Genomic DNA, 20,713 nt, shown 5'->3' on the forward strand with positions numbered 1-20,713 from the left:
TGTTTCATTAACGCGTGTTTTTAAATAGTGTTTAATCATTTCTCCCAAATGTATAAATAAAAAAAAACAATATTGTATGTTACATTTTACTCAAAGGGGAAAAACACATATTCCTTTACAAAATCATGTATAAACATATACACAGATAAACATGTTTAAACATGTTTTTTAAGTTACAGTCTAAAATGATTCTGGGCTCACAAGTTTAAGCTTTGGAACGATCTTCCTCTCTCTCTGTGTTTGATGATCTACTGACTCCTTCAAGAAACACCTTAAGACATTCTTATTTGTGCTTTTCCATGATTTTCTGGAACTCCTGTGTTTGTCTTATGTGACTTGATCTATTAAAGTATATATTTTAACTGTATATTGTTTTAGCTTGCTAAAATGCTTTGTGACCCTGGCCTAGAAAGATCTTTACAAATAACCTTTACTTACTTACTTACTTACAAGTTTCAGATTTGATCCAATGAGGTCGGAGCTGTGAGGCAGATGCACTTTCTTTGGAAGGTCAGGACTATGAAGAATCACTCTTAAGTTCATGAAAAGGTTTTTGGCTTTTTTTAATCGATTCTGTCCTGACATTCGATTTTATCTGCTGGTTTGGCTCCATTAGCCTGAAAAACCACAAAAACACTTCAGGGCATGCATGGTGAGAGTGCGCAGTATAATGTCGACACTCCGCTGCAGACAAAAACTGTTCAAAACCAGGGCAGTGAACAAAGGGAGACTTTTCCTCTCTTTTTCACTCCAAAATTTGGCTCCTGCGTTCAAAATCTGGACACAGATTTATGCCCAGATGCAATAATTGTCCTTTAACTTCTTGTTTTCCTCTAGTTTTTATCCAGTGTTGCACTTTGTCATCCTTTCGTTGTCCTATGACAACTATGATTCCCCGTCCCTTTTAATGGACAAGGCCCTCCCCTTTAAGAAAAACACAATGGTTTATGACATACCAGGAATGGATCAATCAAACACGTTTGATTCGTCAAGATCGAAAGGAGAAGAATAAGACATGGATGTGAGTTTATGAAACATCAATCCTTTTTCGTCCATTATTTTCCACTCATATTAGGACGAAAGTTTTTAAACAACCCTTTTTTTTTTTAAATGTACTAACTACACTATATTTCCCCCATTGATATTTGACCCAGATTTATATTTTTAGGACGTTTTTTTTAATCACACATTTTTTATTTCAAACATCAACATGAATCCATACTGCTATTTTATTTATTTATTAATTTTATTAATGATAATATCTCAAAGTTTTTCATTTTTTAATTCTTATTATTTTTCCATCGATCCTGTTTCTTTTTATTTCGTATTTAAATATCTTAGTCCGTCTTTGTTACAAATAAAAATTAATGACTTACGTGTTTACGAGCCAATCATCAAAATTAATGTTGTATTCTTTCTTTTTCCAGCAAAGTGGTTTGAAGAATTTTCTGCTCAGATCAACCGTCTATAATGAACACGTAGAAGAAAGATTATTAATTAAGTGTATAAACATGTTATTCTTTGACCATTACTGAGACATTACATTTAAAAAACAAACATCATTTTTATTCTCTATTGTTTGTTTTATCTGATTTAGTGAATTCCTCTCTCGCAGCCTGACTATTGTGTTTGGATCCACTCATAATCTGATCTGGTTAAAACAATTAATACACATCATATGAATTACCTTTTGTTTTTATTTTTGATGTTCTGTTATAGACGGAAAAAAAAAAAGTTAGTCCAGAGTCGTGTTGATAATTTAACCGCAGTGGAGGGGTAGTCAATTCTGCAATTTCTTAAACAATCCATTGCAGTTTCAAAATATTATGTTTATACAAGTCTTATTATGAATAACAGGCGGTCGATGGATGTTGGAAAACACGCAAGTATGTTAAAATTCGTTTTAAAAGACATCTAAACAAAAACACAGATAAAAATGTTCAAAATGAATTTGTTTTGTATATGTTTAAGAACACACACTTGTGTTTAAGGTTATATTTAAACGTGTATTTAGATTAAGAATATAATTATTTTAGAAATGTCTACTATATTATCGATACATTTTCGGAGACTAACAATAAACGGTCGGCAGGGGGCAGTGTGGTACAAGGCTACGACCGGACGTTCTTTCTGCTTAATAGTAACTTGGTGCTTGAAAGCTTTACCACACAGTTTCAGAATGAAGAAATATGAAGATTTAAACTGAGGCTCTTGAAGGTGGCTTCTAACAGAAGGTAAAAAACAATGCGTTAAAACGCGGCTTTAAAAAAAAACTTTAAGGTTCTCAACATGAGAATCCAACACCGAGGGCCTCGACCGTTTGAATCTTCAATTTAATTCCTTAAAAGATATTTTTTTGTCTTCATTTTTCTCTCTCAGCTCAATGTTGTTTTGCTGCTCAGAGGCTTCAACGCTGGAGCATCAGTGCTTCAATAACGTGACCTCTGATAATAATTTAATTTACTTTTTTTTATTGGAAATTTTTACTCAGGCTTCACATTTGTTTTGAGTCCTGGGAGGATCACAACCAAGGATTTAGTTCACTCTGGACTCTTTATATTTAACCTTCAATTGTTGCAATTATATGTGTTCAATTACCCTGGAAATGACATATTACTATTTATATATATTTATATATACATATTGAAGTATAAACCAGTGACAAAAAAAATAAAAAATGTATAAATGATACATCTATATTTCATTATATTAATGTTTTAAATGAGTATACACACTGAGTATTTGATATTTTAACTTTTAATTTCTTTTCTACTAGACTTTTTACCTCAACCACCGTCTTCTAACATGATCAAAGTAACTGCAACTAAAAAGCAGTTTCCAATTAAGGATTAATTTAGGATTATAACTGATTCTGATAAGACAATTCTACTTTATCCACAATAGCTCTAATCATCCTAATGTTCTTGTTTGTTTTTTTCATATTAAATACTATTAATTCTCTATTAATTTGGAATATCTTTTTTAAATATTGAACATCTTATTCCTCAAAATTTGTCTCACATGTACGTTTATTTCCCCAGATAATTATAACCAATATTTAAAAATAAAAAACGACCTACTTTTCAACACATCCCATCTCTTCATGTTTTAGTTTTAAAAACATAATTCAATTGTTTCCTTCCTCAGAAATAAACTTCAAGGATATATTGTCAGGAAAATACATTTTCAACATTCGAACGCAAACAAAACACAGGAAGGAGTCGGGAGGGTCTGCGAGGTCGACCTCCCTCAGGCGGCGTAAGAGGATCTGTGGTCATAATTTAAGGAGCGAGGAGTGAGAGAATAAATAACCGCTGAGGAAGGAAGAGAAGGAGGTGAAGGAGGAGGGAGACGTCTACAGGCGGCGAACGGTGTCACTCCACTTCCTCCTTCTGCACAACATGACAGAGGAGGGGCGAGGAGGGAGGTGCAGGGGAGGTGCTCTCCCTTCGCCGACACCGCTGGGCTGAAACTGAAAGAGAGTGGTGAAAGAAAGAAGGAGTGCATCTCTCTTTCATTCTTCCTGTTTATGGAGGCCATTTTGTAGCCCGACCCGAAGGACGAGCGAGCGACTGTTTGCTTCCCCTCCCGTCGCAGGAAGTTCCACAATCAGGCCTCGGACTTTCTCCTCGGCTCGGAAACTTCCGTGGACCGGAGCAGGAGGGGGGGGAGAAAGGAGGGGGGAGGTAGAGAGTGTGGGGGGTGGGAGAGAGAGAGAGAGAGAGAGATAGAGAGAGAGAGGAAACCAGAACCCCCGCCTCTCTCTCTGAGATCTTTGCTCTCACACACTTTTCTCATGCTTGTCATACCAGGACTGCCGACCAGAGGAGAGACACAAAAGGCCACGACTTCCTGGAAGAGCGTTTGATCCGGCAGGAGGACTCTTGAGGACTTGGGAGGGGGGTCCCCCCTGCTGTGCGTCTGTGAGCCCCCATGTTTCGTGGGGTGTGTTGATGAGGATCTCTTGAAAAGTTTTTGTGCATGCTCCACTCACCGGGACTCTCCATGGCGAACGCTAGTCCGTGCATGTCCCCCGGATCCATGGCCCAGATCTTCTTCCCGTCGGGGGCCAGCTCGCTCCCCTCGGCCTCCGCCATGCCCGCGGGGACCCCCATCACGATGATGCCCTCCATGCCCGCGGGCTTCCCCGTCATGGACTTTACACTGATGCAGGCTCCCGGAGGGGTCGCGGTGCCCTCGCTGCCCCCGGTCCCTGCCGGGGTCTCGTTCATGATCCAGATCGGCCTCACCCGGGAGTCGGTCCTGATGCCCCAGACGGCCGACCTGGCGTACGTCAAGCAGATGGCCTGCTCCATCGTGGACACCAAGGTAAGGGACCTGCCACACACCCACTGCAGGAAACACAAACTCTTTCAAACTTGTTATTAAGTCCCACCATGTGAGTCTTGTCGAGTCTGATGCAACACAAACTGTCATCACTTGACAATTCAAAAAAAAAGTGGCTCGAACTTCTGGAGTTGTAAGAAAATATCGATACACTTTAAATATCACAATCTTCTTGATAGTCAAGAAGAAAATGTTCACATGTCGCAATTAAACCTCCACCCAGTCATTACGTCCTCGGCAGCTAAAGTTAACAATTGAATCCTGCGAGATCCCAGCGATGACTGAGGACGAGAGGATACAGTCGACTCCAGCATCTTTTAAAGCTGATGTTTGGACATATTACGGTTTCAAAACAAAGCAGTCAAGACTTCGTCGAGAGTCATGTGGTCTGTAAAATGTCCAACACCAGAGTCGAGTACTCGGATAATACTACATTTTTTTCTTGTTACAATAGTATCGCAATATATCGTTGTCTCTGTATCGTGATACGTATTGTATCGCCAGAATGTTTTCCAAAATTCACCGCTACAATCTCAGGGTTGGTTCGTACCTTCGTCTAGACTTAAACTAGCTCTTAAGGCGACATATTTCAAAAATAATTTTAAAGCATTGATCTAAAAATATTGAAGGAAGTTGTAGTTATTAGGAGAGGGAGAATCCCAACGTTTTCCAGTTTTAGTTCCACCTTTTAAGGAGGCGTTTGTTAGCTTGTATTGGAAAACACCTCAGAACTACCAAAAGTACTTTAAGGAAATGAAGGCAATTGCCGTTAAGCAGCGCCGTGGTCACTTGGGTCCTGGTCATGTTGTTCATGAACACCGTAAAGAGCTACATTGAAATAAAACAAATATTTCCACTGCTTAAGTCAAGACCGGGTTTGACTTTTCTTCCTTGATTTCCTGTTTGTCTCTTGATGTTTAAATATCAAGGGATTTGTCCCTTATTTTCCAGCTGATTCCATGCGACACGTGACAAGACGTTTTTGCGCTTTCAGAAAGAATGCTAATGTTTGGTGGATGAAGTGTTTCCATTTCGTGCTGCACCAATTACAACAATTACCAGCTTCTTCTGGAACAGCAGGAGGTTTTCTGCTCTTTGTTTTGGCACGTTCACCTCCAGCCGGGAGGATCTGGAGCCTCGCGGTTCGGTCCTTGTATGTAGCAGCAGTGAGCAAACACTTGGATTTGTTCTTCAGCGTCTTGATAGTGTGGATCTTGGGCCTCAATTTAAACATGTACTCAAAAACAACGTTTCAGGGTCTGTTGTCGTGGGTTCTGAGAATGCTTTGTGTGGAGAAAAACATCAAGAAAAAAACTTTTTGTTGTGTTTCGATGACTATCATGGAATAGCACTATGTTGACAAGTCTTGTCCCTTTTGTTACAAATGGCGCCAGTAGTGGGATGTTTCAGATTCAAATATATAGATAGTGTATGTATTCAAAGGAGTATATATTTCGATTTTTCGCTCTATCCATCCATTCATTCATCCATCTATCTGTGCAATCATACTATCATTTTCGCTTGAGGAAGTGTAACTTTTTTTTCCAAGTTATTATTGATTCGATTTTTTTTTCTTTTTAGTGAGTTTTGTTATGAAACCCTTTTGTTATTAAGTATTTTAGTATTTAGTAATTTATTGTTTTTAAGTGGGTTTTTTTAAGTCGTTTTTGTTTTAGGTCAATTTTGTTTTTAAATCTTTCTGTTTTGTGTAATTTTGTTTTTGTTTATACTTTATTTGATTCGCATCATTATTGTATTTAAGTCAATTTATTATTTTCTTTATTTGAGTCATTTTTGTTTTAGGCAATTTTCATATTTCGTCATTTTTGTTTTTATAATTCAATTTAGTTTTCAGTGAATTAGTTTTTGGTCAATTTTCATCCAATATTGTATTTGAGCTAATTAAAGCTTTGTTTCTCCTCCATAGTTATGACTGTTATAAAATAAGTACGACTAATAAAGGCTCCAGTTTTAAGTAAAAAATAGAACATTATTCCATTTTATGGTCTATTATTTCAATGTAAAACCATTATTTAAAAAAAAGAGTTGACAACATATTGTTCCTTTAACCAGAACCTTTATTTAGTCGAACAGCCGATCAGGATGTTTCGTCTTTGCTACAGGAAACACTTCGACAACAACGTTGAAGCGTTAAACACCTGCAGCAACGAAATATGCTCAACAGCAGTTTCTCCACACGATAAACATCTTTACTGTCAACATCAAAACACGTAATCTGGATTTGTTGTTGCATTGTTACCGTTACCCAGAATGCTCTTTGTTTTATAACCTATAAACACAGTTTTAAGGTGGATCTTACCTTAATGACTGCATATGATGCTTAACTTAGAGCAAGAGTTGTACTAACAACCAACTACTTCAGTTAATGACTTCAGTTATTTATCACTCAGTCGGTCCATCAATGACAAACTCATCATCATCTGCTGTGACTTCAAAAATGATTACTTAAGCCTTGAGCATTTATTTTTCTCTCGCATAAAAGACGGAGTGTTATGAATTAAGCGTGAGAAGATCAGACAGTAAAAAAGCAATAAACCTAAAATACAAATACAGTGAAGCGTCTATTAATTACATGACCAATAATATGTCACAACAAACGCCTACAGCCCTCAAGCTGATTATGTTTTCTTGTGATCTGTGGTTGCAATACTGTAAAATGTATGTTTTCCACCCCGCCTGCATCCTTTTCTTCACCGCCCCTCAGCTCAAAAACAAACAAAATTGACGACGTTAAACACATAAATAATATGTTTATATAACATGTTCGTAGTATTTACATTTTGAAAATAGAAGTAATTTAAAAGGCATATTTATTAAGTTTTATTATTCATGTATTTAAATACTTAAGTATATTTAATATTAAATTATATATATATTACAAATAATTGAAGATATTTTTCATAATTCCTCGATATTATTTTATTTTTGTTAAGCATTGTTTTGGGTGGGGTATCACAGCAGCAAAATGAATACAAAAAAAATGTTCTATGCTAATAACACAACAACAAAATTATCTGTTAATTTACCACGTGAGTCTGGTTCTCACACGGTTTCTGCCTTAAACTGACTTAATTAATTTATTCAAAACTTTTCCGTTCTTCTGTCCTACATTGAAAACCATGTACGAAGGTGTCATGATGCCAAAAACTAAAAGCTACTTTTCAACAAAAATAAAAATAATTAAAGACAGAAAGAAAGGCTGATTATTCCCTAAAGCCGTCACACTCTCAAAAGTCCCAGAATCCCCTTAAATGCTAAACTCCTGCCCTGCTCAGAGGCTTTAGGTAGGAGATTTGGACAATAGCAAGCTTGTCCTGGTCCAGCCTGTGTGTGTGTGTGTGTGTGTGTGTGTGTGTGTGTGTCTGTGTACGTGTGTGTGTGTGTGTGTGTGCACGCATGAATGCCTGCATTGGTGTGTTTTGAGGTGTAGTTTGTCCCCCACACCCCCGCCCACAGCCATCACTCCCATCCCAGAAAGGGTGAGTCATCCCGGCCCTGTTTATTCGCCCTCCTTCTGTTCCATTGACTCCATTTTCCATGCGAGTCTTCAGCGGGGAGTTGACTCGGAGCTGGCAAACCGTATTTAATATCCTCTCCGCAACACTTCGTCCCTCCACCCAAACTTTCCCTCAAAAACTCCCGAACACACGTGGAACAAATCCTGCACTTTAGAACCCTCACCTCTGTTGGACCGACGAGCCGTTGCTTGATCTGGATCTTAATCTTCTGACGTCTTTGGACTCCAAATGTGGTCGTTGAAGTTGTTTTTCTTGAATGTAGAAGAAACGATCAAAGTCCCGTCTCTTCCTCTCCATGTGCCTCGTCTTCAGATCCTTCCTCTGCTTATCTGCCGTCACCTGTGGTCGACTTCCTCTCAGTCGTGACCTCGTCTTCCTCTGTGTTTTTTACGACTTCTGTTCGACATTACAACAATCCTATCGATGAGAGATTCATCTACCTTTTCGTTTGTTGAATATCTAATCACCTGTAATAAATCCAAAAGACAGTACATTTTTAAATTTGGAATAAAAACAATGCGGTGCTGTGTCTCAAATCGCATACTAGCGTACTAAAAGTTAGTATTTTTAGTACGTTAGTGTGTCTCAATTCTTAGTATGCGAAATTTAGTGCGCCATGCATACTAAATTAGCATACTAACACGCCCACAAAACTAGCATGGTTCGATGGACACTAACCATACTAAACAGCCGCCATTTTAGTGATGTTTTAAACGGAAGTTACGTCATATATAAATGCATATATATGCATATACTTAAATGTGTATTTTCAGCAGCAGTAGAAGGATAAACACGTCTTCGCTGCTGATACCAGCTTAAATATCTCGCGATTATTTAGATTCTCATATTTTTTTTAATTTCTTTTTCCAAAGTTGCAATACGTGCTGCCAGCAGGTGTCGATAGCGTTCAAACAGCTGCTTGAAACATCGTTAAATAGAAGTAGAAGAAGAAGCTGTCATGTGATTTCCGGTTAGTGTGTAGCTTCAGGGTTTGATTTGAGACATACTATCTGCGGAGAATTTGCGTACTAGTTAGTATGCATACTAAACTGATGCATACTAACTTCTAGCATACTAAGATTAGTATGCGATTTGAGACACAGCACTGGTCTACAGTTTTGTTAAGAATTTGATTTACAGCGGTCCTTGATTTTCTGGAACTTCTTTGTGTTATCAGTTTTATCTTGCCCTTTAAAGTATATACTTTATTGAATATTGTTCTTGATTGTTTAAGCGGTTTGTGACCCTGGTCTAGAAAAGAACTATACAGATAAAAATTACTTAGTTACTTACTTACTTATTTATCGTTGGTGTTACGTCTCTGAAAACTCCCAGAAATAAACTAATTATTCTATTTCTCCATATCTTTGAATTAAGAGAATTTATTTGAACTTGCAAACTTAAATCGCATACGAGGTTTCATCCCTCTCAAGAACCTTCTTCGTAACCTGAACATCTCCCATGATGCTTTGCCGCCCAGCAAACCAATCAAAGCAGTCGCTCGTTTGTTGACATAGCAACATAGATTAAGAATTTCCAACCAAGTATGGTGGATTATTAATGCCTCTCACTAAAGTTCTGTGGTTGTGTTTTCAACAGAGTGAACCAAAACAAGGTGCTGTGATGTTGTTGACTGAGGTTTGACACGATGTATTTAAATATTAAAAAACACAGATCGGGAACTGCGATACAGCGAGTGACCACCGCACATTAAACACAAGGCACTTCCTTTTGTTCCTCCACATATGAATTCATTTTTCCAATATTTTCTTAAGATGACACAAACCTGTTTTTAGGCGAGTTTCAAATCTAAATCATACATTAACTGAAATACAGTTTTGCAAAACTAAATGTTAGTAGCATTAAAAATATCGCTAGACCAGTAAACAACATTTAAACCTTCTTTTATGTTTAAAGCGGAAATTGCCCAAATCTTTAAAATGTGCCTTTAGTTCAAACTATGAAATGAAATGAGGGGAGTGTATTAGAATTAGGTCAAAGTATCATGATATGCATCATCAATATTAATCACACTTCTATAACAACTGTAGTTGTTATCTTGAATTTAAAGATTAAAGCTGGACTTTCCAGTCAACAGATCAGACCTGGCTCAGATCAAGAGTGTTTCCCAACTTCTACTTTCTTAACTTTTATGATAAGCAACAAGTTTTCGGTAAGAGTTTCTTTTATAGAACTTCTCTGACTAACGCCTGGTCCAACACACACACCACGAGCAGCTGTTTTATTTAGTTTTTGATAAAAACTTATCGTCATGCATCAAACTGATCCAAATCTGGCCGTCCAAGTGGTTTAACGGAGTTTAAAATGTTAAATTCAAGAAGAGTTCCAAGCTCATGTGAGATTATATCGTGGATGACAGCGATCTAAGTTTGTTTTCTAGCAACTGAAGATTATAGAAGTCAACAATAAACCACAAGAAAAAAAGGCACTTTGATTTATAATGTGAATTCCTGACGTCTCTACGGCCACAGTTATACAAATAAATGACCAAATAACAGTTTCACCGTATTATCGTGTCGAGAATTGAAAAAGATGTCGACGCCATCAAAGAGTTTGTTGAGTCGGCCTCGTGTTATTGTGGGGTAGCAACTGAGAAACGGGTCGAGTCAAGTCTCACAAAGAGGCGCATCATCATCATCCTCATCATCATCATCATCGACGTCGGTCCGTCACGGTTGACATGCAGACACGTTTACAAACGACGTCAATGGGTGTGTCCAGACGTGTGCGAGTGAGTCGGCGGCACAAGTGACAACATGTGAGTTTGTTGCTTTGTTTTTCAAGCGGAGGAGCGTAAAACAAAACCCAAAAAACATGGCAACGACTGATGTGCACAGAGCGACGACACATTCGTTCACAGTCAATAAAGTAAACTTGTTGCTAACAAGATGAAGATTTTTTTTGTGACGCCACAGTCAAGGCTCCAAAACTACCCGATTGTGACATTTTGGATACTTGTTGGATTTATTCCTCATGAACGTTTATAATCGTCCTCCCCAGACACTTGAGTTGTTAAATATATAAAACCCCACAAACACACCGACATCACTGCGGCTCATGTCCTCTCCATTGTTTCCACCTCCGCTGTGGAAGGACTGTTTTTTTTTTTTGTTTTCTATCTCGCTCCCTGGAGAAGCAGGTTGGCCCTGAGAATGGGATCACACAGAAACACACACACTCGACACACACACACACACACACACACACATCCTCCTGTTTACCTCACTCACGTACACACAATCCGCCCAAACCCTTTTTGTGTCACAAACAAAGTTGTATTGTTGAACGGCGGCTAAGCTAATGCTGCGTGGATTGTGTTTAGCATTAGCGCTAATTAGCAATTACTCAACATCACAACAATGGTTTGTTTAAAAAAACACAGCTTAACGCTTGAAACATTTGTCAGCAGCTTCTTAATAATGATTTAGATTTTTTTCTTCATAAATAAATCATTTAGTTTATATTTTCATACCTCCATTGTCTTCAATCTCATGTAAGTCAAATTATTGTTTAAAAATGTTGTGTATCAAGTCTGGAAAAGCACTCGGTGAGAGCAGAATTCTGTAAAGCCTTTACTTTACAACAACAATCTTTTGTATTTTACAATTAATGAATGTTAGCTATAATTTTAAATAATAAAATATCCTTTTAAAGATTTGAAATATTGTTGAAGACAGTGAGCCTGCTTGCACAGCACTTACAGTAGAGGCTACTTTGCTAAAAAAAAAGGAATATATATATATATACACATTTTCTTTATGTGTCCATTATCCTATACTTTTGCTTTTTTGCCTCTAGTTAGATCTACTTAAGAACAAATAATTGTGATGTGAAATTACAAACAAACAATATATTCATTATTTTTCTATATATGTTTTATTAATTAATAATCATCTTTTTTGCTTCTACTTGCAAATTGTCTTTTTGTAAACTCTGTTTTTGGTCAGTCACTCGCTGAATTGCACCTCGATTTGTCGGGTCAACCATGGAACACGACAATAATAGAACCCACCAACACTAAATGCAGCCGTGACAGAAATGTTGTTTCCACAATAATCATGTGGCAGTTTTAGCATCGGCCCTCATTTGTAAGCTAGCGGAGCGACTTTTGCATGACTGGTTTCCTGGATGCGTCGATACGGGGACATTTGTTTATTCAAATCAAACTTCATGCCGAAAAGCCCTTTCGCTGTTTACCTTATCAACCCGACCCGAAATGTATCGACGCCCTGACTCCTCTACAAGTCTGTACCTGTCTGTAAAGTAACAACAAGTATTGAGGCCAACAACCTCCTCACCTAAAATCCATTCTAATAAGGTCGTAGGAGGTTGAGTTTGTGACCAAAATCAATTTTTATTATCTTTTAAGTGTCTTTACCGTCCATTTTTGTCCTTCAGCTACGCTTGTATGCAGATGATGTTATGTTGTTTTTCCACAAAAGTATCGTACCACAGAGTTTTTCTAAAGAAACGCTAGATAATATAATTCAGCAGGAAATGATGACCATGAAACTAAGAAAAATAAGAAAAATAAAACAAGATAATCGGCCTTAAAGATGCTTAACAGGAAAGTCATATGGGGGGCAGGACTGAAACTCACCAACAGTGAGAGCCCCCTCAGTGACGGATTAGTAAGATGAAGGGTTGATGGTGACCAGACTGGGCAGGTTCAACCAGTTCCTGATCCATTCATGGCTCAAGTGGCTGTAAACAGAACAAATTGTAATTTATTATTATTATAATTGCTTGTATATAATATTCTTATGAATGATTATGTCTTACTGAATACTTTTCTGATACACTATTTGTATTTAATCTTTTAAAGAAAAAGGCGATACGTAACATTAAAAAAATATATGTATTTTCTTCATATGTTCTCTAGTTAAATGTAACAGTCATGACTTTTTTTTTAACGATCATGGTCGTAACGTTCAATTAAAACCTTTAATGGAAAAAGTTATTTCACTCAAATAGTTCGACTTAGTTGGCATTTTCAATTTGAAGGACTATTTCGGGATTTTTCTTCGTTATTTACGTAGACTATCACAATATATCAAAATATTGTGAGGTTTTACTAATACCAGTGTGAGTGAAATTGAAATATTTTCTTTGTCGTCATCTTTCAGCGTTTAGAGAAAACTTAAAAGAGGCAAAGAGGAGAATTCAGACGTGGTTGATGGACGCAGCTGGACTGAGTCACAATATTTATATTTTTGGTGACTTTCTGGGCTTAATTTGCCAGTTTTCCCTTTGAGGTCGACATCTGTGTCTCAATCCTTTCCCTCTCCTGACCCAACACCGATTCAGTTCAGCTTTTTTTTCCCTCCAAGCCAAGTTATGTAAAGTACAAAACCACTTGTTGATTTCTTGTTGTTTGTGTTCGAATTCTTTCCTTTATTTTTATCTTGACCTCATTTGTCTTCAATACGTTCTTTTTTTTCTTCTGAGATCTTATGATTCTAATCCTACGATTTCCAACGTAATCCAATTTATTGCCGCATATCGCGGCTTAGAATCGTGCGGTTCTGGGGGCTGTTGTTTCAGTTCCACGTAATGTTTCGAGGAGTTCGAAATACCAGAGATCAGAGATCGGATAAAGAGGACTCGACGACAAATAATGGCCACATTCATTCATTCAGCTCCATCTTTGTCTTGAAGGCTAATTCAAGAGTCGGGGCGAGTCATCCCTTTTTCCCGTATTTACGAGGCATCTCAGGATAATTTGGGAAAAAAGCACTGGAAGGCGACCGTGAGTCTGATCTCACAGAGGATCTTTGTCGCCACAGGAAAAGTGTCCGAGCGAAGGCACCGGATGGAAAAGCTGTTTACACTGGAAGCGCCCGCAGAAGCTAGTTTTGTGACCCAGACGTACTGGAAGTACTTCTGGTCGTGTGTTTGCATTGGACGGCGACTCGGATTGACCTCGGTGGATAAACACATGACTTCAATATTTGAGTCTTGAAAAATTATGTTTTTAAACACAGCACGTCCCTTTTTGTACGTGATTTTTATCACGACACCATGAACCTCATGTAAATTTATACAAGAGAAAATTGACAAATATTTAGTGAAACTGAAAATTCAATTTGAAATCCATGCTAATTTTGTTACCTCTATAAAAAAAACAAGGCTATTGATTGATGTATTTGTACAAACAAGTTCAGCTTAAAGATAAAATTACACTTTACTATATTTAACTTGCAACTTGTGTCGTTTATTTGTGTGCTTTCGTGACCCCCCCCCCCACCCCCCGGGTCTAATGTTACAACATAATCGGGACTTTTTTCTGATGTCACTTCTTGAGCAGATCTTTTACAGTACAAAGGATGGTCTTTGTATAAGAAGAACACATGCATGACATCACAGTGATTTAACCGTTTTTTAAGAGGGAGTGAAGCTCTGAACACACACGTGACACACGTGACAAACGCACACTCTTGTTGTGGTGCTACTCAAAAGTGTTGAGTCGTGCTGGATACTTTGTTGATGTGAATAGTTTCATTTTGTCATTCATTGGCAACGTTTTTATGAGTGCAGGCCAAATAAAAATCATCACATTGATTATTAAGGCTTGTTTTAAATGGAAAATACGCGTAAAATTAGACAAAAATGTCCCAAATTCATAGTAAAACCTGATAAAAATCCACAAGTTTAAGATCCCTGATATAAAAGATCTGTCAATCATAAATCTTGCTTTTTTAAAATACAAACCCTCAGAAAACTGTGTTGACTTTAGTTTAGAGTTGGACTGACTGATGATCTTCAAACACACGTCTGAACATGTAATTCTACTTACAGATGTCCATTCTTTTACCTTGAGCCTCTTATTGTCTATGAAATGAAGTCCCAGCTAAATAGGGCACTAGACAAAGGACATCCTTGAACTGTAGCACACAATTCTTGATGACTACTGACACACACACACATCTATACATACATTATGTGGACATTTACACACTACCAAAGTAGGGGTGTTAGAAATGATCGATACAGTGATATATTGCAATATTTATTTTAATACTAGTACTGTATCATTCTTTAATTTTATTTTTTACCATAGTTCTTAGTTTACAGTTAAATAAAGTGTGTTTAAAATAAGATAATTGTTTTTGATGGCAGCAGTCATTACATTCTCCGCAGCTAAAGGAAAAATAAAAATCTGGGCGATGACTGAGGACGAGAGGATACAGTCGACTCCAGCAGTTTTTAAAGCTGATGTTTGGACAATATTTTGGTTTCAAAACAAATGAAAGCAGTTACGACTTCGTCAAGAGTCATGTGGTCTGTAAATTCTGAAACACCAGAGTCAAGTACTCGGCAATACTACAAATATATACTTGTTTCTAGAGTATTGTAATACATCCCAATATATCATATCGTTGCTTCTGTATCATGATACATATTGGATTGCCAGATTATTTTCAAGACGCACACCTGAAACAAAGTGTGTCCATTTGTTAATCTTCCGACTAGTATTTTCTGAAAATAAATACCAAAAAAAAGTATTGTAAATGTACTAAGCACTGACTAAGGTAAAACTTTATTGATCCCATTCAACGTTTAGTAAATATACAATAATATGATCATTATAGCCTAAGATTATTCATTTAAACATTAGTTTATTTGCTTTTAAGATATTATGACAGTTTAACCAAACAAAGTCTCCATGTATCAAGAATAAATTTAAGTTTTAAATAAGGATATATTGTACAAAACCAACTCTGTTCAATACTGTTGCAGTGCGCTATGGCCTTCACGCTGCCCAGTCATGTTAGCGACCTTATTTGTGAAAATACAGGACAGCAGTTTGACAATTTGAGCACCGTTTTGTATCATCATCAAATATATTTCCACTCTTTATTTAGAATGTTTTAATCTGAATCTATTATCTCGCGGAGGCAAAGGATCATGGGTATACCCGACGAGACGGGAGCCAACAAAAGGTTAATTCAGAAGGTGTGCATGTCTCCTTTTTCCCAGACCTCCTCTCTCCATCTCGTGTTACCTTTCTTGTCCTTCTTGTTGCTGGAAGCTAAAAGAAAGTCTTTGTCTACGTGCTGCGCCTCCAAATTAAATCCTGAGACTCACGACCAGACGTAGACTCGCACTTTAAGACCTGAGGCTCGCCCGCAGAGCAGAACCTGAAAATTCAGTGATCAAAATTTGCATCGAACACCTGAAATTAGCTTCTTTTTTTTTTTTGTTTTGCAGCGTCAGTTTACGTCTCACTCTGCAGGTTTTACTCAGTCATCTCAAGAATGTACAAGGTTGTATGTGAGGAATGTTCGGCTGATCCCCCCCCACTCATGTTGTGATGACACACTCGGGACAAACAGAAAATGTTGTTTATTTTTATTCTGTCTTTGTCCTGAAGAGAATAGTGTTTGCGGTTAAGTTAGCGAGTTAATGCACAACTATTCTCACCTGCAGCTAAACTATCACGTATCAATAACTTTAATTAAGTACTTTATGATGAGTGACGAGTTTAGAGCTGAACTAAACTTATTAAAGGGATTCGTTTTTTTTTTGTTTTTTAAAAAGGTTTTTAAAGTTTAAATTATTTGATATGGACCTACTTATATACACATTAAAACAAACATTTGAGTCATTTATAAATAAATAAAAATATTCTAAAAATCTCACTCATTTTCAATAAAATAATAATTATATTAAAAAATGTTCTTAAAAAAAAAACTTATTTGTAGATTTTTCTGTTGTATACCTTGTCATTATATTTTTTTTACATTTCTCTTTGATTTTAGGGAAATTGAATGTCCGGGCTTCAGTGCCTTGCATTGCATTATGGGGCTTGTAGAATGATTATTAAGTATTTGATACAACCATTCATTAACAATTAAATTGAACAAACTTTTGTTGCTTAATAAAGGTAAAACACACAGTATTTAACCTCACTTCTGTTTGTAAAACATCTGAAGTATTGTATGAAGTATTTTTATTTTACTACAAATATACACAAATGATTATCTATTGCAACATCTAACATTTTCTTCCTTCTTAGATAAGATAAGATAGTTATTTTATGTTTCCTACAGTAGCGGAAATATGAGTCATCACAGCAGAAAGTTGAAATACAAACAGAAATAGAAAAATAAAAATCAGAAATACATGTTCAATTACACATTGGGGATGATAGAAAATATAAATTTGGCAATAAATAATTAGCGATATTTTGTAAATCAGAATCTATCTGTTATTTTACTCTTAATAGTTAAATTAATTTTGTGCAAAATAAAACAATTATATATTTTTAATTTGCAATAAACATGCAAATATTCACGTTGTTGCGTTGCAACTTCTAGCCACTAGATGACGGCAGTCATTATGCCCCCCCCACACTAAAGCCCTGGAAGATCCTGGGCGATGACTGAGGACGAGAGGATACAGTGGACTCCAGCAGCTTTTAAAGCTGATGTTTGGACATATTTTTGTTAGAAAACAAATGAAAGCAGTTACGACTTCATCAAGAGTCAATTGGTCTGTAAATTCTGCAACACCAGAGTCAAGTACTCGACTATACATCGCAATACCTCGTAATCGTGATACATAGATTCTTGCCAATGCACGACCCTTTTAAAAGTACAGTACAATATATTCTATAAATACAATAAAATATCTATTTACGTCCACATGTTGTCACTCAAAGAGGCTCCTAGAATAGAAACCAGGAAGATAAACCAGTCCCAGACTTTAAAAATACTTCTCGAGAACCCGTCAGAGAAGTGCCTCCTTGATGTCGTAATTCATACTTTGTGATGTCACAAGCGCGTCATCGCAAACGTGCCAAGTCTGTTGGCTCTCATTTCGGTCTTTGTGTCGGGCCGAGCCCCGGCCGAGCTCCGACGTCACCGCCGTGACTCACGGCCGTGAATAGAGCCGTCAATCAAGCGGATTCATCAAGTCTTCGATCCCACTCTTCTCGGTTCAGAGACTCCCTTCTGTTGTCCAAGTTGTCCTCAGCATGTGACCTCACCGGGGTGATAAAAATAGAATCCGGGGCCGTTTTGTTCCATCACTTACGCCGATGACACAAAAGGGAAAATTCCTCAGTCGCTGCAAGTTGTTGTCGGCCGCTAATGAGGGCAGATCGTTGACGTCTTTACATTCATGTCGCCGCGGCAACGGCTCTTTAAACACATTGGCTATCAGGGTAACTGTCCCACCTTCCTGAACAACTCAGGTTTGGTCCAACAATTAATTCATTAAAGCGTGATTCATACACGTGGACTCGCATGCTTTGCAGCAGGTGTGTGTCTGTTTTTGTCGCTCGGTTAAAAAAAAAATAAAAAAAATGTTTAAACAATGTCACTTCTTTGAAGGGATGCAGTGAGTTTCCTGCGGACAATAAAACAAACCCGGGTCTTGTTCCTGTTGTGCGAGCGAGCTGACACACATCCATGTAAGGATGGAGCGTGCCTGCTGTTTACACAACTCTGTTAGTCGCAATATTTGAACACAACTTCTCTTTGTGGCAGAGATTATACAGAATTGTTGAGTTTCTGCTGAAGTGTGAGCATGAATCTAACCTTTGCTCCTCAAGCCCTTTTCTCTTTGTTTATAAAACAACACGATCTGATTAGAGTTTAAAATGTAGATTCAAATGTTTCCTTTATGCAGATCTCTCCAGGGTCAGTTGAGTAAGTTTAATGTGAAAGATGTTGACATTTAAAGTCAAATAAATGACAAAATATAAAATAATTCCAAATGGACAACTTACTTGTTATCTTCCGTTCCAAATAAATCATAAAAATACTTACTTACTTACTTAATATAAAATATATACAATTCAATAATTACCTCCAAATGTTTTCGCTGTTGCAAAATTGATGATATTATTGATCATACCCTCTGGAATTCAGCATTCAATTATGAAGAAGATGTGGGGAAGGAACTTGTGGGATTTTAAATTGATTTAAAAAAAATGATTACTGAGAAAAAATAATTGGAAAGAAATGACCCTTAAAATACTCATATGAAAAACATATGTGAATATTAATAATAATGTGAAAACACTTAAATCATTTATTTTTTCCTACATTTATTTTAAAATTTGATTAAATAAACACTACAATCATGTATTGAACAAAAATAATACAGTGAAAACAACCAAATAATTGTTTCATTTCTACATTTATTTTCCAATTTGTATCATAAAAACTAAATATATCCACCAAAATCAAGTATTTTACAAAAATAATACTGTAAAATCACCCAAATAATTAATTTATATCTACATTTATTTACCAATTTGTATCTGAAAAACTAAATATATTAACACTACAATCAGGTGTTTAACAAAAATAATATAGTGAAAACACCCAAATTATTATTATTTTTTCATGTATTTTCTAATTTGTATCATAAATACTAAATAAAAACAATACAATCAGGTATTTAACCGAAATAATACTGTGAAAACACGCAAAATTTTGATTTATTTCTACATTTATTTTCCAATTTGTATCTGAAAAAATAAATATAAACACTAAAAACAGGTATTTAACAGAAATAATACGATAAAAACAACCACATAATTTATTTATTTCTTCATTTATTGACCAATGTATATCTGAAAAATTAAATATTAACAATACAATCAGGTATTTAACAAAATAATACTGTAAAAACACCCAAATAATTGATTTATTTCTACAATTATTTTCCAAGTTGTATCTGAATGACTTAATATAAACACTACAATAAGGTGTTTAACAAAAATAATACTGTAAAAACACCAAAATACTTGATTTATTTCTATACAATTATTTTCTAATTTGTATCATAATGTTAACACTATACTCAGGTATTTAACAAAACCATAAACCCATATAAAACTTACGATACTAGTGATACTAAAGTTATCTTCGTACATGTATTATAGAGTTAACAGAGTAAAATAAATGTGTTGACATGTGTTTGAAAAGGTTATTTTATACAAAGTGCAGATGCAAGTTTCACTCGAGTTGTGTTGTTGTGACAGTGTTGCTCGTGTCGACTTGTATTGTTTGTGGTCAGTTATTGTCGTCGCAGAGCAGGAGGAAGGGAAGTGATGATGAGATGAAAAGCAGAAGTTAGCGTCGCCGTGACAACCCGTTGTGTTCTTCCCTCGGGTCGAGATGATCCGCGAGCAGAACTCTTGCTCAGAAACTAAGAAACGCTTCATCGAAACACTTAAACAGCGGCTGATTTTCGAAGGGGTCGGAAGGAGGAAGCGGCGGTGAAGTCACGGCGATGAAGTCAGAAGAGATCGCCGACATGTGACCTGCATCATGTGACCCGAGGGCGAAGGAAACCAGCGGGGAAGGAAACAAAAGCTTGTTCAAAACATGAGCTTCTGACGGAAGGACCAAGATTGTCGGCTCGTATTTCACATGTTCACACTTTTGTTTGCGTCTTCCTGTCGACGCACAACTCTAACAATATACAGTAAACACACAAGAGTCTCAAATATCAAAAGTATTTTTTAGTTTGTCGTTCCTCCTCATTGAAGGAAAATATTACGTTGGTGAAGTTTGTAATTCAACCACAGCTCACACATCAGCATGCAGAAAGTAGACGACATAAATACTAAACATCTTCACGAGACGCACAACAACTTCTTACTTTCACTTCTACAGACAAACCACACAACTGAGCTACAACCTGAAATACAGCCTGAGATACTACACTTGTATAATGAACACTTTGAGGCAGATGCCTTGAAAGAACCAGACTAATGAGCTGAAAAGTACGACGGGAAGACGAAAAAAGGCGAAAGGAAGAAACAACTACAGGAATTGGAAAAAACT

General features: G+C 36.7%; 1 protein-coding gene across 2 annotated transcripts in view; it reads left to right on the forward strand.

Annotated features, from left to right (window-relative positions):
- Positions 1 to 3,728: 3,728 nt before the first annotated feature.
- prkd2 (protein kinase D2) overlaps positions 3,729 to 20,713 on the forward strand; it is a 33,557-nt gene continuing 16,572 nt past the window's right edge. For both annotated transcript variants that reach the window (XM_087796433.1, XM_087796434.1), the window contains exon 1: positions 3,729 to 4,329. In XM_087796433.1, the coding sequence (XP_087652559.1) occupies positions 3,982 to 4,329 (348 nt within the window). In that variant the 5' untranslated portion in view covers positions 3,729 to 3,981. The remainder of the gene's footprint in view (positions 4,330 to 20,713) is intronic.

Source organism: Callionymus lyra, chromosome 7 (assembly GCF_982586985.1).
Source record: "Callionymus lyra chromosome 7, fCalLyr1.hap1.1, whole genome shotgun sequence".
NCBI lineage: Eukaryota > Metazoa > Chordata > Actinopteri > Syngnathiformes > Callionymidae > Callionymus > Callionymus lyra.